This window comes from Hyaena hyaena, unplaced genomic scaffold, assembly GCF_003009895.1.
Source record: "Hyaena hyaena isolate Hyena2069 unplaced genomic scaffold, ASM300989v1 scaffold_1643, whole genome shotgun sequence".
Classification (NCBI taxonomy): Eukaryota; Metazoa; Chordata; class Mammalia; order Carnivora; family Hyaenidae; genus Hyaena; species Hyaena hyaena.
Window position 1 is genome coordinate 205,414 of NW_024082277.1, and position 24,739 is coordinate 230,152.

Sequence of the window (24,739 nt, forward strand, 5' to 3'; positions counted from 1 at the left end):
GGTCTACTGTGCATTGCCATAGGCAAAACAAATCTGGTGTACTTTCCTGTGCTTGGCGTTTTAAGAGGGGCTTTGACAAATGGGACGTGCCGGTGTTAAGGGGAGAAGGCAGAAGGAAAGTGGTGGAATGAGGAACCATGTCACATCCCTAAGGGACAGGTTATGAGAGAAAAAAGCCTTAGGAAGGATTTGGTAACCATCTCGAGTATTTCAGGGCCTTTCACGTACAAAATGGATGAAACTAATTATGAGTACTTCGAGAAGTTCTAGGGAAGAAAGTATGTCTCTCAAAATGAGAATTTCTTCTCAGTGGCATCTAACACTGTTGACCACTCTTTTAAAACTCTTTTTTCTTAGAGCCTGTGATTCCAGTTTTCTGGTTTTCCTCTTTATTCTTTGGTGGTTTTTTTCTAAGGCTCTTTTTCCAGTTTATCCTTTCCACCTGACCTTTAAATCTAGCTGGTCCCTGAGGCTTGGCTCTTTTCTCTTTTCATATCATACTTCTTCCTTAGGCAATTTTAGCTACACTCATGACTTAAACAACCATCTCTGTATTAATAACTCCCCGGTTTTTAAAGGCCAGACCTTTTTTTCCTGATATTCTTGACCTTTATTGGATGTTTCTTTGCTATATCAATACATTTCCAAAACTGAACTTGGGATTTCTAACCTCTGCTTCTGCCTGCCAACCAAAAAGGAAAGATCCAGCTTCCCTCCAGGACCCCTGTTTCAGTAGTTAGCACTGCAGTCGGCCATGTGCTGTTGGCCTGAGGTGCTGGCTTCAGACCTGGCAGTCATTCTTGACACTCCTGTCTCCCACACTTCCAGCTTCCAAGCATTAGTTATGTTGATTACCAAGTCCCTCCTACATACCTCAGATTCATTCACGTTTACTGACTGTTACCCCTCTAGACCAAGCCACCATTGTCTTTTCTCTAGTAGCCTCCTAATTGGTCTTCTGTCTACTCTTATCCCCTTATATTTTGTTGTCCACACTATAGCCAGAATTATCTTATAAAAATTTAATGTCACCCTCCTACTTAAAAAGTCTTCAGTATATCTTTTTGAATTAGTGTTTTTGTTTTCTTTGGGTAAATACCGCATAGTGCAGTTACTGGATAATCTTTTTATGAGGAGCCTCTGCACTGTTTTCCATAGTGGCCACACCAGTTTACCTTCCCACCAACAGTGCATGAGGATTCCCTTTTCTCCAAACCCTTGCCAACACTTGTTACCTGTATTTTTGATACTAGCCATTCTGACCACTGTGAGGTGATACCTCATTGTGGTTTTGATTTGTGTTTCTCTGATTGTTAGTGGAGCATCTTTTCACCTGTCTGTTGGCCATCTATATGTCTTCTTTGGAAAAGTGTTCAAATCTGCTCATTTTTAAATCTTTTAATCTTTTTAAAAAATCCATCTTTTAATCCTCTGCCTACGTTTTAATTGGATTGGATTTTTTTGGTGTTTAATGATATAACTTCTTTATATATTTTGGATATTAACTCCTTATGAAAAAACCTCTCTAATTAGTAAAGATATATGCACCACTCTGCTTATTGCAGCATTATTTTCAGTAGCCAAGACATGGAGGCAACCCAAGTGTCCACTGATAGATGAATGGATAAAGATGTGGTAATATGCAATGGAATATTACTCAGTCTTAAAAAAGATGAGATCTTGCCATTTGCAACAACATGGGTGGGTCTAGAGGGTATAATGCCAAGTGAAATTAAGTCAGGAAGAGAAAGACAAATACCATATAAATTCACTTATATGTGGAATCTAAAAAGTACTTAAAAAAATTTTTTTTAATGTTTATTTTTGAGAGACAGAGACAGAGACAGAGACAGAGTACAAGTAGGGAAAGGGCAGAGAGAGAGAGAGAGACACAGAATCTGAAGCAGGCTCTAGGCTCCTAGCTGTCAGCACAGAGCCTGATGTGGGGCTCGAATCCACAAACCGCGAGATCATGACCTGAGCTGAACATGGACGCTTAACCGACTGAGCCACCCAGGCGCCCCTAAAAAGCAAACAAACTTATAAATACAGACAACAAATTGGTGGTGGCCAGAGAGGAAGTAGTTGGGGAGATAGATGAAATACATAAAGGGGGTTAAGGAGTACAAACTTCTAGTTACAAAATAATTTGTAGAGATGAAAAATAATAGCACAGGAAATATAGTCATTAAGATGGCAGTAATGTTTGGTGATGGATGGTGACTTCACTTACTGTGTATGCACTGAATCTTGGGTAGAATTGTTGAATCAATATCTTGTACTCCTGAAACTAATGTAACATTGTACATCAATTATACTTAAAGAAAAAAAAGTCTTCAATAATTTCCCATGACTCTTGGGGTAAAAAAAAAAAAAAAAACAGGAATTTTTAAAATAGCCTACAAGACCCCAGTGCTTTGGCCCTTGCCATGTCACTGTGCTGCCCAGGCCACGTCTGGTACAAACACTGCTCCCCTTGGTATTTGCATTTTAACCCAGCTGACTTTTAATTAGTTCTTCCTATTCACCATTATGCTTTCCATCTTTGGAAACGCAGCACTTTCCAACTCCTCCTCTCCTTTATCTTGCTAACTGCTGCTTAACCTGTAATGTCAATTTAAATGAAAAGTGTTCTTAAACCACCATCATCCGCCCTCCCCCCCCCACTCCAATCACACTTAGGTAAACTGGTCTCATTCTTCTCTTCTGATACTTATCATAGTTTTAATTAATTACTTAATTCAATAATTAGATTTTTTTCTTTCTACCATGTAAGTCCACAAAGCTCAACGCAGAAACTATGTCAGTTACTGTCTTACCTCAAACTTAAAAACAATGCTTTAAACTTAGTATGTGTGAAATATAAAAGCAGTGCATATTTTCCTATAGTGATTAGCAGTAAAACCTCAGATGAAAAGGAACCATTCCGGGCCTGTGTTTTGGCACAGCAACAAAAAGGGAGCTAAAGAGACAGAGTTTCATTCCAAACTGAGGTATGGTGGAGATAGGAGATCTCAAGGATAGTTACCAAAGAAGAGGTAGGTATGTTTGATGCTGACACCTGTGGTAGAGAATGAATGATTAGATCAGAGGACACAACCTAAATGTCCAAAACAAGAGAATGGATCGCTAATTTATTGTACATTCTTATTTTTAAAAAGCAATGTACAGTTATTAAAAATCATACTTTTGAAGGGTAAAAACATAAAAATACTATTGAGACAGTATATCAAGTGGATAAAGCAGTTACATATGGAGTTATATACACAAGAAAAGTAGGAAAACCTACGGGAAGGGAGTGATGGTCAAAACTGGCAATTACTACCAGGAAATCAAGCATCTGTTTTAATGATAAAACAGTCATTTGTAGCTTTATCAAGAATACCTACAGGAATACAGTGGGTTAGAAGTCAGAGATTATAGTATTTAGAAGAAATTGATGCAGCAAATAGAATGGTTTTAATTCATTGTTCACTTAACATTTATCGTGTTGCCCATTATAATCACTGTGCTAGGCTTTGGGATATAGCAACAAGTATAACAGATCTACTATACCCCATCCTCATGAGCCTATATTCTAGGTTTGTTGTTTTGTTTTGTTTAGAGAGAGGATTGTTATCTACTAACAATGTGAGAGGGTTATTATTGTTTAAACGTTTGTTAAATGCTTATGGGAAAGGGGTGATAGAAGAGAATCAATGATACGAAGGATAGAGAGATTAATTTAAAGCCTCAAGTCCTTGAAATGGTATATCCACGTGGGATTTAGAAATGAGTTGAAAGAAGTAGCCCTGGATGAAAGAGGGGACTCTTTTTGCATTATAGCATAAGGAAAAAGTAGATTCAGATGGAGCTGAGTTTGAAAATTTGGTGGCCAGAAGTTGAGGGTATTCTTATGTCTTCTCTTTTGCAAGTAAGGAAGGAGGCAAATTTGAGACTAAGGACAGAAGTTATGGAAATCTGTGAGGAACGTGGGTATTTGAAATAGCTGCCATAGGGAATAAAAGAAAGTGCTACCAGGAAAAGCAAACTTGCTGGGAATATTGAGGGCCCATTTAAGGTTCCTGAGCTTGAATTTACAGTGGCACTGATCTGTGAAACTTGTGATCCTCTCCAGTAGCATTCCATATGTCCCAGGTACTGGGAGAGCAAAGGGGCATTGTTGAAATCACAAAGGATTGGGGTTTTGCCAGGTGAATTTGGTGGATGCCAGCGAGTGAGTGCTCGAAGTAACATTCCATGGAGTCTGATCTAGGAAGGGAAGGAAGGAAGTGAAGCCAGTAGAGAGCCAGTAGTTCAGTGCCTAGCATGTAATACAAAGTATTTGTAGATCAAGACAAAGTACGGGGGCTTGTGAACTGTTTTAAGGTGTTCCAGATAGCTTAAAAAAAGAGCTTGGGGATCAGAGGATAGAATGCCTGAATTTATGTTTTTAGAGGCAGAATATTTCTGAGTATGATCTAAGAGTAGAAAAGAATGTCACTAGGGTGCCTGGGTGGCTCAGTCAGTTAAGTGTCTGACTTTGGCTCAGGCCATGATCTCACAGTTTGTGAGTTCCAACTCCACCTCACGCTCTGTGCTGACAGCTCAGACCCTAGAGCCTGCTTTGGATTCTGTGTCTCCCTTTTTCTCTGCCCCTCCCCAGCTTGTGCTCTGTCTCTTCAAAAATAAACATTAAAAATTTTCCTCAAAAAAGAAAATGCCATTGAAGGCAAGGAAGACAGGTGTGCAGTGAAGTCACTAAGACTGATACAGATCTTGGAATGGAGAGGAGGACTGAACTGGGTGCTGCATTTTCAGTGACTAAGAGATAGTGGCAGGGCCATACAAGGTGGTAAATGGAATGATCTGAGTCTCAGAGGAGCAGAGCTTTTGGTACCAGGACACCGACCCCACCCAACAGGACTACCTGGAGTCTAACCTCATTGGAAAGAGCTCAAGAAGAGGCAAGGTCCTTCGGGGGGCGGGGGGGGGGGGGCAGATTTAAACCCAGAAGAGAAAAACATGAATGGGAGAGAGAGAAGACATAGAGAACTTTATTGACCAAGGAACAGTGAGAAAGTTTGAACAGAGAAGTCGTCAGAAGCTTTAAAGGAAGTAGTAAATATGGAAGTAGAATATGGGAGAAGACAGCTGATGAGAAGCTTATTAAATATTGTCATTAGGATGTTCTTAATGTGAATGGTAGTTTTAAGTTTCTTTCTTAACACAGTCCTTGGGAAGACAATACAAGATAACAGGATTGAAACTTAAAGTTGTCTGGTGGCAAGTTGTCAGAAGAACCAAACTAAAAATTCAAACTGCCCACAAAAGTAAAAAGAAAGAAAATAGCATCCCATGAGAAAAAAAGTATTTCAGGGTAGTAAAAGAATCAACAAAGTGAAATAAAAGGATAAAGGCAAAATTAAATCTTCAGACATATGCAGTGTAACTAACTTCTGTAAGAGTGTTCTGAATTCTGATTTAGGAAGGAATATTCCTAGGGGAAAAAAAAAAGGAAAACTAAGAAACAGGCTCTTAACTATAGAAAACAAACTGATGGGCACCAGCAGGCAGGAGAGGAGAGGGATGAGAGACATAGCAATGGAGATTAAGGAGGGCACACTTGTGTTGAGCACTGAGTGTTGGATGTAAGTGTTGAATCACTGTATTGTCTGCGGAAGCTAATATTATACTCTGTGTTAACTGACTGGAAATTCAATAAAAACTTGGGAAAAAAAGGAATTAATTACTCCTAGGTAAATTGTCACTGATATTATTTATGTTTATCCTATTTTTTCTATATGCTTACTTCTCTGGGGTACCTGGGTGTTCATCTCATAGTTGATCTCACAGTTGGTGAGTTTGAGCCCTGCATCAGGCTCACTGCCGTCAGCCTGTCACCCTCTCTCTCTGCCTGTCCCCTGCTTTCTCTCTCTCTCTCTCTCTCAAAAACTAAATTAAAAACATCAAAATTTTTAAAAAGAAGGAAAATAATTAATTTTGGTTCTAAGAGAACAAGTAGCTCTTGTACAACTATCCAAAATCTTAAAATCATATTTATATAAATTTAATATGCACCTGAAACCATGAAAACCCAGAGAAAGTACATACAAAGAACATAACTCTCTTTGTCAGTTAAAGCATTCTTTACAGTGAATTGTGTCTCCAAGTCCTGTAATCTTTGGAATGTGTGACATAATTTTTGATGTCCTGGTAGTTATTCTTTGAAATTCTTCCATTTCCTAGAATAATATATGTGGGGATCAGTAAGCAAGTCACCTATTTACATTGGGAGATGGAGAGATGATGGAGAAAGACATTTATACATCTTGAGCAGTAAATGTTTCTTTTTCTTTCTAAGATTAAGCATTTTTTTAAAAGTTTGTTTAATTTGAGAGAGTGAATGAGGGAGGGGCAGAGAGAGAGAGAGGAGACAGAGAATCCCAAGCAGGCTGTACACTGTCAGTGCAGAGCCCGATGTTGGACACGATCTCATGACTGTGAGATCATGACTGGAGTTGAAATCAAGAGTCAAATTGAAATCGGGGCGCCTGGGTGGCTCAGTCGGTTAAGGCCTCGGCTCAGGTCATGATCTCACGCTTCGTGGGTTCAAGCCCCACGTCGGGCTCTGTGCTGACTGCTAACTCATAGCCTGTAGCCTGTTTCAGATTCTGTATCTCTCTCTCTCTGACCTCCCCTGCTCACGCTGTCTCTCTCTCTCTCTCTCTCTCAGAAATAAATAAAACATTAAAAAAATTTTTTTTTGAAAAAGTCAAATTGAAATCAAGTGACTTAACCAGCTGAGCGACTAGGCTCAGTAAATGTTTCTTAAAGGAATGATCTTATGTGTTCAATTCCTGAGTAATTTATTGTCTTGAAAAAGTCCAAAAGTCTTAAAGGTGTTATTCAGTTTGCTTGAATACATCCCAGTGACAAAGCAGACAAATGGGATGTAGTGACACTTTTATGAATGGATGCACTCAAATAGTGTAGTGTTTTTAAGTCAGTCCATTCGTTCTAGCAAATAAAACTTTTCTACAAATTATGCTAAAGTTATACATCTAGACTGAGTAAAATACAGGAGTCCTGCCACTAACAAATCACAGTATTTCATTTGTTTGTGTTTTCTTCTGGTCCTAGTCCATTATACAGATGCTTGTCCTGAGTTTTCAGTACTGAGTTGCAATTCTGCCCTTTTCCTTCTTAGTATTTGTAGATATATCTTCATATTGGTTGTTTTGTACGACTATCCCATATTCTATCACATAATACCTTCTAATCCAGTAGTTTTCAGTTTTAAATGTTTTAACCTTAGCTTCTTCTAATCATTTCCCACTCAATGTCGAAAAATCCCAAAGCCCAAAACAATAAAACTTAACATTAAGGCCACTTTACCTTGTCACTTTTGGTTTATAAGATTAAGACCCAAAAAAGTTACTGTGGGGATATGTGCCTGGAGAAAATGAACAAATTCCCCTTACCTTTTTGCCTCTGGTTAGAAATAGCCATTTATGTCTGTCTCCTCCCAACATCTTCTAAAAAGGATCTGATTTTCGACCAGGATGATTTATATTTTTTCGACAGTTTTGTCCAACTGGAAGTTTGTACTTAATGATTTGAGGGAAAAAAAAGGTTAGTGATACCTTGTTGCCAGTAAATTTGGGAAGTCCTGGAATTAGAAGAAAAACATAAAAATAATATAGAGGATGATATAATATCCATACAACTCAGGTCTTTATGCCTGAGATTTTTTTTTAAATTATAGTAACTATTTGTAGTTTCTTTATTACTGTGAATGATAACAGGATTGTCCTGGCAGGTTTTTATGCCACTTGGAAAGGTCTAGTATCTTCAGAGGCACCATTGTAAGGAAAAAATTAAGGTATTCTTTGGTCCTACATGAGATGCCACAATAGCCATAGCATCTCATTTGAGCTATTTTTAAATGTGTTTTCACAAGCAGCATCCGCAGTTCCCCATTCCAGATTTCAAACAATATTTGATATGTCAGTCATTTGCTTAGAAACTTTTTTAGAAAGTGTTACAAAATGATAGACAAAAACATTAATTGATGATGGTTTAATAAATAAGAGCATGTAATTACTGAATCTTGAAAAGGCTGTTCTCACATGGATGATTATTTTTGCAGAACTGAATACTTCAAGGCTTTAATTTTACACTTATTGCTAGATCATTATATCTAATTATTTTGACCATTTATTCAAATAATAAACCTCCAAGTCTGAATATTTATGGTGAAGAATGAGTTTGGAGAAAGGAAAATAATTATATGTCTCTGCCCCTCTGCTATTTTATTCTGCCTGCCATCGGAGTACAAAAATATACATTCACATCGTCTGTTTGTTGTATCATATTGTTGGATCATACAGATTTAGTTACAATATGCACGCAGGTCACCAAGTGTTGAAAGACTGAAAAGAATGAAAACTACAAATGAGGACAGATGAGCTATGCATAATGTAATGATAAAACAGGTGTTTTGGAAGATAAACAGTGTTCAGAAGCAGAGAAGATTTAAATACTTTTGCATCTCTAATTACTTTATTCTGGTTATTAGACAAAAAGCAAATAGTTTTCAAATGAAATCTTAACTTTCTGTAGGATAATTGAAATAGAGATTGTTGGATGGTTCTAACTTCATTTCCTTTTTTCTTTTTTCCCTCAGAAAAGCAAACTTTATGCATGGGGTTGGGGTGGGGGGAGGAAACTTTTCAAAGAAACCTTCTTCCTAGTGACATTTTATAAAATTAATGCCATTCCTGTCTTGGTGCTTTTCATAGCACTATAGGATTGGTTAGCATTAGTTGTGTATAATTTTGCATGTGCCTCCCAGAACCGTACATACAAAGCTGAGCAGTCTAGGGGGTGAAGATGCTAACATATTATCTATTTTTGTTTATAGGACGGTGAACTTTGACATAATAAAATACTTGTATGATTTCTTGTGAAAACAAGCTTCAAAGCCATATGGACACTGTGACAATGACTAAGCCAAGCTGTGTTCATCCAACTACTTAGCTGGCCAGGGAGAGGAGTTCTTTGGCTCTATTGGATTTGTCCAGACAGGTGCTGGCCCAGCATGGAATCTAATGAAAATACTCTGATTGGTCTGGGTGGATGTGAGCAGAAGACTATTTACCAGGGACCCTGGAGTATTTGGAAGCAACGTGTTAATTATAAACAGCAGGGTTTGAGCACAATCTGTTCTACTCTTAATGATGTTATCTTAACACTGAAATTGCCTGAAACCCATTTACTTAGGACTACATTTTGCTCTGTGAACTATCCCCTGCGCTTTGAACGTGCCAGCAGCCCTTGTATATAAGCCCAGTCTTTTCACTTCCTCTCCACAGGAGCCTCTGCGGTTGCTTGCCAAAGCAGATTTTCCTAAGGCCACCGTTTTAAAAGATCATAGTTGCAGAATATAATAAATAGAAGGTTTTTTTTTTTAATCCAAGCTTGTATATGCTTATCCTTCACCCTGATATTCTCAAAAGGCACAAGGTAGTTTGATCAGATTTAGGCCAACTTTCCATCCCCAGGCCTGCTTGATAAATGCAGTCTGCTCGCGTGGGGTTTTTCTGGTTACTCTTGACAATTAACCACCCAGCCTAGCTTTTTAATCCACATAATGGTTTTCTTATCTTTTTTTTAAAGTCACTGGCCTTTAAGAGTTCCACAATAAAACTTTTTCCTGTTATATCAGTTAATGAACCTTGGGTCTGGTTTTCTTGTCTGTTCATATTTTGAAGAAGCTTTCTGTTAGTTGAATACTTGAAAATTGTTCTGAGCAGATTAAAGTGCTTGATTACAGAGCCCAGTTTACATTTCAGGGGCATTTTATTCTTCCCTTCCTTTTTTAAAGAAAAATTCTCAAAATAGTCACTGCCAGATAGGAAACCTTTTCATGTGGTTACTGTCTGCCACATTCTGAATCAAAGAAAATAAGCAGTTCTGTTCTTGCATTTGTTTGGAGGTAATAAAAGGGAGAGAAGGAATGGATTTCCTGTTTGCCTCCCAAAGGATAACATCCACTTTACCTGAGATGTCCCATAGAAGGTGGTGACATTTTGTGTTCTGGAAGATGTTTGGAGAAACCAGGACCAAGGGAAAGCCATGTGCATTGCAAATTCAGGCTTAGGTTTCCTGCACAAAGAAATCCATGTATCATTGAAGTAGAAATCAGCTTGGGTAGCTGATTTGAGGAGGAGCGGTGGGGGAGAGTTCAGCCCCTCATGGTTTGCTGGAAAGTGGCAGGTCTGCTGTGCAGCCTTCTTGGATAGGCTGGGCCCAATCTGCATTTTGAGAGAAGAACTCTGGAATGTCAGAGGGGAAGAAATTGTCAAATTGGGAACTGCAGTGGAGGGCGGAAAGGAGGCAGAGTACAACTTAGAAGAATGTAAGTGACTCTCCATGCCTCCTCCTCACTGCTGGCCACCCAACCCCTGCCCAGCACCTTGCCTGTCCTGTACCTGCTCCACACAGTGCTATCGTCCCCACATGTGGCTTCCCTGCAGAAGACCTTGTAACCAGATTTTCCCTGCTCCTGACTGGACCATAAGACCTACTCTGTTCATAATTCACTTTCTAATGGCTAAATGACTAACTAATTTGATTAATTTATTTAAATGAAGGCTAATAGAGCTTAATATGGATTTTAGCATTTTAACAAGGGTCATCTGCAAATGAATTCTATAATTGGAAGATATGAATCTCCAATTACAGGAAGGTGTCTAATGAGGAGAATTGGGCTGGCTGGTGGGCCAGTTATTTCCATTAAGAGAGGAGGTGCTTCAGGAGTGTGAATCAGTGCAGCCACTGTGGAAAACAATATGGACTTTCCTCAACAAACTAAAAATAGAGCCGCCATAAGATCCAGCAATTCTACTTCTGAGCATTTATCTGAAGAAAATGAAAAACTAATTTGAAAAGGTCTGTGCACCCCAGTGTTCACTGCAGCATTATTTAAAGTAGCCACAATATGCAACAACCTGAGTGTCCATCGATGGATGAATGGATAAAGAAGATGTGGTACATATGTGTGATGGAATATGACTCAGTTATAAAAAGGATGAAACCTTGTTATTTTCAGCTATGCAGATATTAAGGTATCTTAAGGGTATTAAACTAAGTGAAAAAAGTTAGAGTAAGACAAATACTCTTAGGATTTTTTTATGTGAAATGAAAAAGCTAAAATGAAACCGAACTCCTAGATACAGAGAACAGACTGACGGCTAGGTGGAAAGGGCATTGTGGAGGTGGGGGGTTGCGAAATGGGTGAGGGGAGTCAAGAAGTACAAACTTCCAGTCATTAAATAAATAAGTCATGGAGATACAATGTATAGTATGGCAACTACAGTCAATAATCCTGTGTTGCATATTTGAGAGTTGCTAAGAGTAAATCGTAAAAATTTTCATCACAAAAAAATGTAACTTTTTTCAACCCTAATTTTAATATACACTTCATAAACATCTTCATTTCTAACACCAAACATAATAAAACATGAAATATACTATGTTGAAATTTATCAGGAAATCACTGTTATATAATGTTTTGTTGCATTATTTGTAAAAAAAAAAAAAAAAGAGAGAGAGAAGGCACTTAAATTATGCTCAGCATTTATTCTGCCTAGATCTAAAAATGATTTAGGTGGTAGAAGGAGAAAGTTACAATGCTGTAGGTTTTTAGAGTTTTTATACATGGGTGACCATATATTTGAAGAATATTTTCTTTGAATGACTGTGACCCAGGTATACCTAGTTAGGTGGGGATCTTAGGCCTTCTTCCCTCCTCCTCTCTTTTTTTTTTTTTTTAATTTTTTAAAATGTTTATTTTTGAGAGAGAAAGAGAGAGGCACAAAATCTGAAGCAGGCTCCAGGCTCTGAGCCGTCAGCACAGATGCCAACGTGGAACTCAAACTCCTAAGCCATGAGACCATGACCTGAGCCAAAGTTGGAAGCTTAACTGACTGAGACACCCAGGTGCCCCCCTCTTATGTTCAAGTTACTTTCAATCTGTGAACCAGTCTTCATTGCAGAAGCAATTCCTTTTCAATAACCCTGGAAAGGACTCTGATCCAACAAGCCTCTTCTTATTAAGCCCTAAGGTCAGAAGGGGGTTGAGCTCTAGGGCAGCAGTTAAGAGTTGGGGCTCTGGAGTCAGACTACCTTGGATCAAACACCAGCTGTATTTCTACAGGCTGTGTGACTTTAGGCAAGTTGTTGAATCTGTCTGTGCCTCTGTTTTCTCACCTGTACAGTGGAGGGTAGAATTTACCTCCCACAATAGTTTGGAGGATTAAATAAATTGATATATCTGAGGCAGTAATTCTCAACTGTGGGCAGTTTTTCCTCACCATGGAATGAATATTTAGCAATTTGTGGAAAGATTTTTGGTTGTCACAACTCTGAGATGGGTGGAGGATAGAGGAATGGAGTGCTGATAAACATCTTACGTGCATGTCCCACAACAGAATTACCTGGTTCAAGATGTCAGTAGTGCTGAGGTTGAGGAACTGTGATCTAAATAAGGTACATGGCATAGTAAGTGCTCAGCAAATGTTGGCTGTTGCTATTATGACATATTTGTGGCCTAAGAAAGAGGTAAGTGAAGGAATGTAGAAACAGTCCAACCAAAAAGGAAAGAGGTACTCTTACCTAACCATACCTAAGGAAAATCTCTCGTTGGAAATTTTGGAATTATTCAAATGGACACAGTACCTTGGATTTTTTTTTTTTTTTTAATTGAAAGACTTATCAGCTGGGCTCTAGTTCATACCCAGATTTCATTACTTGTTTTTCAGGATTTTGTTGAATAGTGGAAAGCATGAGCTGAAAGTGACCAAATCAGAGAGCAAGTGACATACACTGTTTTCCCACAAGGTGTGATAGTTGAGCAATTAGTGGTGTACCTCTAATGGATTTAGTTAACTGACAACTGTTTGATGCAATTAAGGTGGTCTGGAGCTTGGAAAGCTCCGGTGTAAGAAGCCACCTCTTTGGTCTCTTCAAGGCGTGCACCCCTGTTTATACTGTGCAAAGAAAAGTAATGCATCAAATCCAAGAATAGTGCATCCCTTATCGCATCAAGTACTAAGTCTCAAAAAGAGTAGTTGAAATGCAGCAGTCGCCCCCAGGTATGCAGTTTGGGTTGTCATAGTGTCCTCCAGAGTTAGCTGAACATGCACACTGTTGAGTATCATAATTGTTTGCATTTTATGCCTTCAGCCATGAGCAAAGACTTGGAAGTAATTAGCGCAGAGGTTGATATTATTCGGCTTCCTCCCCTACATTTTGAAAGCTTCATCTGCTACAGAGTGGGACTGTCTATCATATGTAAATCGTTCAGATAATTTTGCATGTAATTTCAGTCTGCTGACACATTTTGCTTTCAAAAATGCTTAGTAGAGCTCAAAGAAATCTTTCCTATCAAGATACCAACATTTCACTCAAATTTGCTATTAAGTGGCCTGAATACACAGTTAGTGTTCATTTTCCAGCAGTGACACATTCATGAAGCACAGTATGAGAAGTAGAAATTTGGTAGAGCAAAGAAAATTATAATCAATTCATTCATTTAACTGCATGTTGATGCACAGTAATGATGGGAATTTTAGAAGGCATTCAACTGTTTGAGTAAATAGTGGTAGCTTTGGCATGAGCAAAGAGTCTGGATTTTAGAGACATTGAAGATTTGCTTGGGTTTTGGATGAGCCACAAACTATTTCATTGGTCTTTGAAGGGGCTGAGCCTCTAATTTAATGACATTTCCCATATGAATATTCAAATTCATCCAAAAAATACCAAGTACCGGCTGTGGTCCAAGGAGTCAGATGTCTGGCCTGGACAACAGGTGCTCTCAGCATCAGTAGAGTCATTCCATGAGAGAGGAAATCTTGGGGGAAGGATTAGATCTGTGGCTTGAGGAAGATCATGAGTTCAATTTTGAACATGTTGCCATTGGAGTGCTTAGTCAAATGAAGTGTGAAGTAGGTGGTTGCATCAAAGTTAGAGATCTGACTTACAGCCAAGTATAAATGCAGCGCTTGTCAAAGCAGGACTGTTCAGTAAGTTAGAGGTCTTAGTTCTTAAAGTCGTGTCCCTGACATGGGGAGGAAGAAACTGTCTGGAAATGAGCTGAAAGAAAACATATAGAAGGTGACCGTAACTATTGCTCCTCAATTCGCCACAGAGCTGTAGTTAACTTTATTTTTTTTCCAAATAACAATTCTTCACTGTTCATATACACCACATTCCCTCTAGTATATGAAGCAGCAGTGAGATATCAGCTAAGTCCCATTTAGCATCTGATCCCAAAAGGAAAAATCAGACACACTTAGAGTCTTATCTGTGGAGAACGTTAATTCAAAAACACATGATTTCATCACTTTGGGCCAACTCTTAAAATAATAGGGGCACTGCTCTGGCTCAGGTGTGCTGTGGAATTTCAGAGCCCTTTTGGGTTCACTTCCTCTGGGTCTGAGCGTTCAGCCATCCTAATGCATGGGACTCATCCAGCTGGGAATGAAGAGAGCCTCGGAAGAATTGAACTGTACCAACCCCATAGACATCCAGGAGGAAGGAAGCTGAAAGAAAAACCCCTGCTACTTCCTACATCAGCCTTTTTTAATTGAACAACACTGACTGACTGAAGCCTTGTCACCCAGGGGATGGAAAGACAGAAGAAAGAGCCACGTGTCTCTAGAGATAAAACAGGCAGCTGCTACAAATGCCTCTGAATGTAAAAACAATAATTAAGCTGACCGACAGAGAAAGGAATAAGTAGATCTAAGATCTAATTGCATTTTTTTTTATTGTGATATTTTAACAAAAAGTTATATGGGAGAAGTGAAACATATCAATAAAAAAATTTGCTCATACCACTAGAATTAGGAGGAGCATGACAGAAGCCCCCAGCTTAGGGACGGGTAAAACTTTGGAACCATTGAATGGAAGACAGTACTGTCCACACCTCCATGCATGGTTGTCTCAATTTCCTTCATGATCAGAGGTCTGGGTTAAACCAGAAAGAAATTAAGGAGAGAATGTGAAAAGACCTCCACCCCAAAGAGAAAATGCATATTTTTCATAATGCTACTCTATATTATTATGGGATCAGTCTTTATTATAAAAGGAACACACGTTCACTACAGAAATTGCAGGCAGTCATAAAATCGCCAGTTAGCAGCGTTCAGAGATGGTCTCTGTAAGTAAATTTGTGGCCTTTATACTTCTGGTTGCTATATTCTTGTAATTTAAAGAAAACCCCTCATTGTGTCTTTTACCCTAGGGAAAAAAGGACAGGTCAGGTGGAGACCAGTGGTGCTCACGACAGCCTGTGAAATGTGATTGGTAGGACTTAAGATTGGAGCTTCATGAAAAATGTTTAGAATGACAACGTTTAAAAAAATAATTTATATACAAGAAGTTGAAATTGAAACCACATCAACATCATGAAAAGTAGTATCTCAAAGACATTGCATCAAAACAAAAAAATCAAAGACATTGCATCAAAAACCAATTCTTAAATGTGTGTGGCCAATATGTCTCTTAATAGCCCTCCTTGTTTAAAAATGCTTATCATGATAATAAAATGGGAGAAAGAACAAAAGAAACATTAAAGAGAGGAAGACATAAAAGAAATTGAAGGGGGAGAGGAGGAAGGCAGTGAAATAGATACCAACTTATAGAAATATGAACCATAAATGGCACAGAAATGAGATGTTCCAGTTAATCTATGGCTGGATAACAAACCACTCCAAACTTCATGGCCTTAAAAACATCAGTCATTTGTTCTGCTCATGGATCTGTGGTATGGGCAGGGCTCGGCTCCACGCAATGTCTCCTAGGGCAACTTGAGCAGAGTCGCAGTCACATGAAGGCTGGCTCACTGATGTCTGGAGACTGATGCTGGCTGGTGGCTCTCACATAGAACACCCACACATGGTCCCTCTGTGAGCTCTCTCCCCTTCCTGATAGCATTGCTTTGCAGGATTGTGATTAAGGCTGGCTTGTATTTAAAGGGAAGGGAATTAGATCCACCTCTTTTGATAGAAAGGGTAGCAAAGAATATGCAAACATACTTTAAATCCCTACACAGAACATAATAGGCTGAAAATACTATTATGGAATGCAGCTGGAATATATTTTATGCCATCTCAAAATTTGAATTGGTGTAGCAGAAACTGTTGGTGTTCTGTCTCCTCCACCCTTCTTCCAAAGCACAGGAGCCCTGGCTTCAAAGGAGGCCAGTGTCCTTGGAGCACAGGGAGCAAAGGCAGCTGTGGTGGGAGGTGGGTTCAGAGGTGATTACCATGTCATGTGTAGCCTTGCAGGGCATTGAAGGACTTGGTTCTTACTCTGTGTGAGATGGGAGAGTTTTGAGCAGGGAGTCCCATAATTTGGTTAGATTTTGAAAAGGACCACTGGATGCTACATTGTTAATAGGCCTTAGAGGAGAGGAGGATGGAAACAGAAAGAACAGTTAGAAGGCTATCAAAATGATCCAAGTGAGAGAGAATGGTGGCTCACACAAGAGTATTAACAGTGGAGGTGGTGAGAAGTTGTCAGATTCAGGATATAAAAAGGACTCGCTAATTAATTGGGTATTAATTATGAAAGAGTCATGGATGACTCCAGGGTTTTTGACCTGAACTTCTGAAAGAGTGGAGGGGAGAAAAGAACAGGGGGTGGTGTGAATATGGTAAATTGGAAATTTTTATTAGGTATCTTAAGAGGAGATGTCATGGAGGTAAGTAAATAAGTGTGGAGTTCAGGCTGGAGATAGAAACCATAGGGTTGTCAGTATCCAAATGAAAGTGTATAAGGGAAATGTGCGTACGAAGGAAGTATAGTTACCTCTTCCTATTCACTGGCCTGAGCTCCTGTGCAGGAGCATTCAGACCCCTTAAGAAGGGAACTCACTCCTCGGGGAGTTGCTAGTAAACTCTAAGTAACTTTTGGTCAGTCTTTTCTATGGGAAGATAAGATTCATGATACAATTAAAATTTATTTAGTGAAATTTTAACCTAAATTTTCAAATGACCATTGCAGTATTATAAAAAGAAAAATGACAGACAAGGCATGAGTGGGTCATAGATTTAATTATAACAATGTATGCCATGCACAGCCTCAACAAAATGGCCTCTAAAATACTGAGTTCACAGATTAAATATGCTAATTAAATTCCGAAAGCCCATCGTTGAAAAGCTATTCCTATTACGATACATTTGCTTTCTCTCCATTTCAGAAATAAGATTGTATGCAGAATGTCTCCATTATATATAAAGTTCCTTTTAAATGGATCTAAATATGGACTACTGGTTATTAGTACCTATTTTTTTCTGGAAATATCCATCCATCTTATATATTTATTATTGTAATCTTGATAAACCTACCACTGAATACCACTCAGAAGAGGACATGCTTGGTGTTGTGGCTCAAGCTTTGGATTGGTTTGCCTTGGTTTCCTCTTACTTGCAATTGTGACCAATGGCGCTCATTAGCGAGACAGTCATAAAAGTATAAATATGGTTCCATCCTCATCACGCAATAACTAAGAGCTACCTGAATAAAGGAGATGAAGACAAAAGTTACAGGGATTACTGGACACATATTGCCCTTTAAGATAGAATTTTTTTCCTCTTTTGCTTTTCACTATTAAAAAACTATGCGATTGGGGCGCCTGGGTGGCTTAGTCGGTTAAGCGTCCGACTTTCACTTAGGTCATGATCTCGCGGTTCGTGGGTTCGAGCCCCGCGTCGGGCTCTGTGCTGACTGCCAGCTCAGAACCTGGAGCCTGTTTCAGTCTGTGACTCCCTCTCTCTCTGACCCTCCCCTGCTCACGCTGTCTCTCTCTCCTAGAAATAAATAAAACATTAAAAAAAATAAAATAAAAAATAATGTGATTTTAATAATAACTACCAACTGAACATTTATGTGCCTGGCACTGTAATAGATAATTCACATATATCATCTCTAATGCTTATGTAGTTTGGATGAAAAAATGTATTCACTGAAAAGCTGACACTGGAATGCCACTTAGGGAAGAAAATACATTGATGAGCAACTTGGAGGAAAAGACAGAAAAGATGAAGCTGAAAGGGTAGAGGATGAGACCCTGATAGTTCTTTGGAGGAAGTAAGGCAGCAGAAACATGACTCAACTCTTCTGCATAGAAAAAGAATTTATTTATGCTCCTGAGCTATCAGGGCAAGGACATACACAAGAGGGATGGGGTTTTTTGTTTGTTTGTTTGGGTTTTTTTGTTTTGTTTTGGTTCTGGTTTTGTTTTCTAGAGAGAGAGAGAAAGTGTGCATGTGTGCATGCATGTGAGCAGGAGGGTGGGGCAGAAGGGGAGGGAGAGAGAATCTTAAGCAGGCGCTATGCTCACATGGAGCCTGATGCAGGGCTCAATCCCATGACCCTGGGATCATGACCTAAGCCGTAATCAAGAGTCAGATGTTCAACCAACTGAGCCACCTAGACACCCAACAAAAGCTGGGCCAACAAAATCCTAAAGCTGGGCCACTGTATGGGTGATATAGCCAAGGAGAAATTTTAAGTTATTGCTTTACAATTCAAAATGTGACTATTTTTTGGAACCCATAAATTTCCTGTAACAGTCTGCTACATGCAACAGCCATGTTTTGGAGAAGATCATCTAAAAGAGGCAGTTTCCTACTAATGGGTTGGCATTAGAGTAAATTTAAAGGATACCAAGTGGAAATCACAAAGTTAGCTGAACTTAGAAGTTGTTAAGAAAGGAGTATGAGAATGTAAGATTCAAACCCATCCCTCCAGACGAGGAATTCACACATATCTTATGTATGACAAACTCAAGCAAAAAGTATCAGATGCTTGCCCGCCTGCCTTCCCTCTCTCCCTCCCTCCGTCCCTCCCTTTTTCCTTCCTCCCTCCCTTTTCCCCTCCTCCCTCCCTCCCTTCCTTCCTTCCTTCCCTTCTTTCTTCCTTCCTTCCTTTCTTTCCTCCCTTCCTCCCTTTCTATCTATCTATCTATCTATCTATCTATCTATCTATCTATCATCTATCTATCTATCATCTATCTATCATCTGTTTATTTTGAAAGTCACTTCGCTTTTGAGCCCTCACTTCTGTTGGTGGTAGAAACTGTGAAATTCAAGATTAACTCAGCCCCTTCTATTTTAAACTCAGCTTCTTAGGATTCCTCTCCTTTCCCTCCACCCATATTTATTAGGCCCGTGAGCATAGGCTGAATCTCTGAACCCATTGTGCAAGCACTGAAGTAGCTGGGGACAAAAGCTGGCTTGTGTCTTCTGACCCCATTCTTACCACTCGGTGATTTAGTGCATCCTCTGTATCTGGATGCAGGAGATCCCATAGTCCATGCCCACTCTCATATGTGCCTCTACCTGCCTTTTCCACAAGGAAACAAGACCTCCTTGTTCCTGATTTTTTAGTCTTGTTTCTTGTGGATATCTGACCCACCAGCCAAGCCATTCACCGTTGCCCCTGAGTCTGACTAACCTTCCCTGGGGCTACTTCTCTCTCCACTTGAAGTGTGTTACCACTCAAAACTGTCCACTTACTAGTGTCTTTCAGTTCCACTTAGTAGGGCTCTAGTACAACAACAGTCCATTTTCAACTTAGCACCTACATACAGAGTTCACCCATCCATGAAACAAAGCCAGCCTTTTTCCTTCTCCATGAGTTGATTGTGGGGGAAACACCCCGTGAAGCCATAGGTATCAGCTGAAGGAGAGACATTGGTGCCATGGTAGATCTGGGCCACCTGTTCCTGCAGATGTTCTCTATTTGAATAGAGAACCTATTCATCTATTTGAATAGATGTACCTATTTGAAATTGATCCTCAGTGTATCTCTTCAATTTTAAAATGGATAGCTGCATGTGGATTGGTAGGTCTGAGAGTTACACACTTCATCATAATGAGTAATTTTGGTCATGTGACACATGATGTCCCATGGTGTAATGCTCAGCTTCTACCAAGGCACTGTAGCATGCCAAGAGTTATTTGCTTGAGCTCCAAAGGGCACTGTGCTATTGGAGCTTGCCAGAGGCTCCACACAGCATCCTTCTCTCTCATCCAGACTCCACACAGCATCCACACAGATCTGTCTGATCCTGGGATTCTGGGTTGTACGGCCCAGGAGGCATGGCTGCTTGTACTGCTTGCCTAGATCCTCTACAGTCCTTTTTCTTGCTCTGCTCCCCTTTGCAAAAATAGCAGCCCTCCTCCAGATAGTGTATGTTGTCACCAGAACCTGAAGAAGCCTATGAAGCATTGTGTTTCCCTGTTAGCAATAGGAGATGCAAGTGTGATAGCTTTACCTTTATTCTGGAAGGGATGGTACATCATGTTTCAGACCACCAGACCCCTGAAACTTCACTGATGTGGAAACCTTCTGAACCTTCATGAGGATTTCTCAGCCAGCACGTGGACGACATGTGTTGTCATACTGTGACATCCAGATTCCTTGCAGCTTCTTTCTCAGTTGGCCCAATTAATACCATATCATCAATACAGTACACCAACATTGTTTTATGTGATATCCAGATGGCTCAGAGCCCTTTGGCTGTATTGCAACAGAGAGCAGGAGAGTTGACATAATTCTGGTGTAGGACCATGAGTATATATAGTTGTCCCTCAGATGTGAATGAGAAATGCATGTGATGCTTCACCCTGATGAGTATTGAAAAAAATCTATCTGCTAGACTAAAAGCTGTGTAATGGGACTTTTAGTTTCTATTTAGAATGTAGAAAGTCAGAAAGAGCTTTCCCAACCTTATAACAGGAAAAAGTGCAAAATCATGACTTATTTTGAGCCCATCAAATAGCTGAGGTAGCGAATAACCAACTAGTTTGAAATCTAAAGAAAGATAGGTGACTTGAAATCAAAGAAAAACAGGACACAAGCATATGCTTACCTGGGCCAGATGCTGGGTGTCATATAAGCTGGTAAGAATTCAGCTAAAACTTCTGACAAATTACTAAAGATTGAATGTGGCCTGGTATGAGAATATAGAATTCCTGGGAGATGTAGACACAAGAACAATTTACATGCATTCACATGCTCTTCTCCAAGTGTTCACAAGAAAGACTGGGGAACGAGAGACTGAAGAAATCCTCCTTCATTGTGCAAACCTGGGGTGGGGACAAACAGCTGCTGTGGAAAGGTATGAAACCTTCGTCATGTGTCACTCTCCTTTCTCTGTATGAAAAAAAATGCATAAACCACTGGTGGAAAGGCATCAAATCCAGTAGTCTTAAGGGGCACTGTGGCTGGAGGAAAGAAACAGGAAAAAAACCTGTTTACCATGGAGGGGAGATCATCATAATTGATAAACTTCTAGTCAAGCTAACCAAGAAAAAAGAGAGGAGACATAAATTACGTTAAGAAAAGAGATCACCACTGATTCCACAGACATGAAAAGGATAAAAGAGAATATTATAAACAATTCTTTGCCCATAAAATTGATTATTTAAATGAAGTGGATCAATTCCTTATAAAACGTAGACAACCACAACTTGAGAAGAAATAAATAACCTGAAGAGCCATATCTTTCACTAATAACTGTAGTGACTATTTAAGGGAGAAATAGTACACAAATTTCTATTCTGTATAAATTCTTTCAGAAAAAAAGAAGGCATAATAAGAATACTTTTCAACTCATTTTAGAAGGCCAGCATAATTCTGATACTAAAACCAAAGACATAACAGGAAATTTGCAGACTAATACCCCTTATTGAGAAACACAAAAATTCTTAGCAAAATATTCATGAATCAAAGCCAGTAAATATATAAAAATATTAATACAGCATAACCAAGTGGAGTTTTCCAAGGAATACAAAACTGACTTAACATTCAAAAATCAATCAGTATAATTCATCATGTTAGTAGATTAAAGAAAATCACATGATTATTTTAATAGTGGCAGAAAATCATTTGACAAAATCCAACACCCATTAGTGATTTTTTTTTAAATGTTTTTATTTATTTCTGGGAGAGATAGAGAGAGACAGCGTGAGCAGGGGAGGGTCAGAGAGAGAGGGAGTCACAGACTGAAACAGGCTCCAGGCTCTGAGCTGGCAGTCAGCACAGAGCCCGACGCGGGGCTCGAACCCACGAACCGCGAGATCATGACCTAAGCGAAAGTCGGACGCTTAACCGACTAAGCCACCCAGGCGCCCCTCCATTAGTGATTTTTTTAAAATCTCCATGTAAATGAGAAATTAAAGACAACTTTCTCTACTTGTCAAGGACACTTGTGAAAAACCTACAACTAATATCATACTTAATGTTGAAAGATCTAATGCTTTCTCCTTAACATCACAAATAAGGCAAAGATGTCTACCTTCACCACTCCTGTAAGATATACTGTCATCATTTCTATTAAATATAATCCTGATAAATAAATGCACGGAGTTTCTAGCCCATGAAATAATAGAGGAAAAAGAAATAAAAATCATGCAGATTGAAAAAGAAGAAATAAAACTGTCAGTATTTGCAGAGACCTCTTATGCAGGAAATCCCAAAGCATCTACAAAAAATCTTCTAGAGCTCATAAGTGAATTTAACAGTCTAAAATTCATGTATAACTTTTGACTTCCTAAAAACTTACCTACTAAATAGCTTACCATTGACTCAAAGCCTTACCAATAACATAAGCAGTTGAATAACATATAATTTGTATGTTAAAAAATTATATGCTATATTCTTACAATGAATAAGCTAGGGGAAAATGTTATTCAGAAAATCATAAGGAAGAGATAATACATTTACAGAACTGTGCTGTATTTATTGAAAAAAAAATCAACATATAAGTGGATACAGTTCAAACCTGTGCTGTTCAAGGGCCAACTGTATACTTATGTTCATAAATTGAAAGACTCAACACTGGTAAGATGTCACTTCTCCCCAAATTAATATATAAATTCAATCCAGTAACATTCAAAATCCCAGCAGGATTTTGTTGAAAAAATTGACAAAGCTAATTATAAAATTTATATGGAAATACAAAGAAATTAGAATTTTTATTTTAAAAATTGTTTTAATGTTTATTTTTTTGAGAGACAGTGCAAATGGGGGATGGGCAGAGACAAAGAGACATAGACTCTGAATTAGGCTCCAGGCTCTAAGCTATTCAGCACAGATCCCAATGTGGGGCTTGGACCCACAAAATGTGAGATCATGACCTGAGCCAAAGTCACATGCTCAACTGACTGAGCCACCCAGGCATCCCAACAATTTTTCAAAAAGGAGAAAAAATTGGAGAATTTACATCAACAGATTTCAAGACTAAATATAAAGCTACAGTGTTTTTATTTTTATTTATTTTTTAAAGTTTATTTATTTTGAGAGAGAAGGAGAAAAAGAGAAAGCAGGGGAGGGTCAAAGAAAGAGGGAGACAGAGAATCCTAAATAGGCTCTGCACTGTCAGCACAGAACCTGATGCAGGACTTTGAACTCATGAACCGTGAGATCATGACCAGAGCTGATATCAAGAGTAGGACACATAACAAACTGAGGCACCCCGGCACCCCTAAAGCTACAGTAATTTAAGATAGTGGGGTATGGTTGGAGCACCTGGCTGGCTCAGTTGGAGCTCATGATCTTGGAGTTGGGAGTTCAAGCCCCATGGTGAGCAGAGAGATTATTTAAAAATAAAATTGAAAATGTATGAATGAATGAATAATAGTGGATTATTACTGAAAGTATATACACATAGGTCAATAAAGAATAATAGAAACTCCAGAAATACACATGGTATATATTATAAATATATTATAGATTGATTATAGATAGATGATAGGTAGTTAGTGGATATTAATAGAGGTTTGACAGAGGAGCCAAAATAATTCAGTGAAGAAAGGATAGTCTTTTCAGTTAATTTTATGGGCACAACTGGATGTCAGTACACATACACACACACACACACACACACACAAGAACCTTGACACATAGGTTGAATCATATGTAAAAATTAACTCAAAATGTATTGTAAATCTAAATTTGAAACATAAACATTTCTCCAAGGAAACATGAAGAAGTCTTTGCAATCATAGGTTAGGCAAAGATTTATTAGGATACAAAAATCACAAAACATAAGGAAAAATGATTAAGTCATTCTTCCTCAAAATTAAAATTTTTCTTCTTCAAAAAATAAGTGTCTTCTTTGAATGTCTTATGTTTTCTATTTTCTGTTAAGAAATTAAAAACACAAGCAGCAGACTAGGATATCGTATTGGCAAAACACACAAGGATGGTTATCCAGAATATAAAAAGAACTCACAAAACTCAATAAAATAAACAATCCATTAAAAATTTGACAAAAGATTTCAACAGACACCTTATCAAAAAATATATAAAGAGGGTAGAAAACACATGAAAGATACTTAACATTAGTAACCAGTAGAAAAATACATGTTAAAACAATGGTGAGGGGCACCTGGGTCGCTCAGTCAGTTGAGCGTCTGACTTCAGCTCAGATCATGTGATCTCATGGTTTTTGAGTTTGAGCTCTGCATCGGGCTCTGTGCTGACAGCTGGGAGCCTGGAGCCTGCTTCAGATTCTGTGTCTCCCCCTCTCTCTGCCCCTTCCATGCTTGTGCTCTGTCTCTCTCTCTCTCTATCTCTCTCTCTCTCACTCTCAAAAATAGAATAAACACTAAAAAACAACAACAACAACAACAATGCTGAGATACCATTAAGCAAAAATCAGATTAGCTAAAGATAG

The 24,739-nt window shown here is 38.8% G+C and overlaps 1 protein-coding gene across 1 annotated transcript in view; it reads left to right on the forward strand.

The window, feature by feature from the left end:
• ORC5 (origin recognition complex subunit 5) overlaps positions 1-9,717 on the forward strand; it is an 85,351-nt gene extending 75,634 nt beyond the window's left edge. Inside the window, exon 14 of the mRNA XM_039224460.1 lies at positions 8,906-9,717. Within this exon, the coding sequence (XP_039080391.1) occupies positions 8,906-8,951 (46 nt within the window). The 3' untranslated portion in view covers positions 8,952-9,717. The remainder of the gene's footprint in view (positions 1-8,905) is intronic.
• The last annotated feature ends 15,022 nt before the right edge of the window (positions 9,718-24,739 follow it).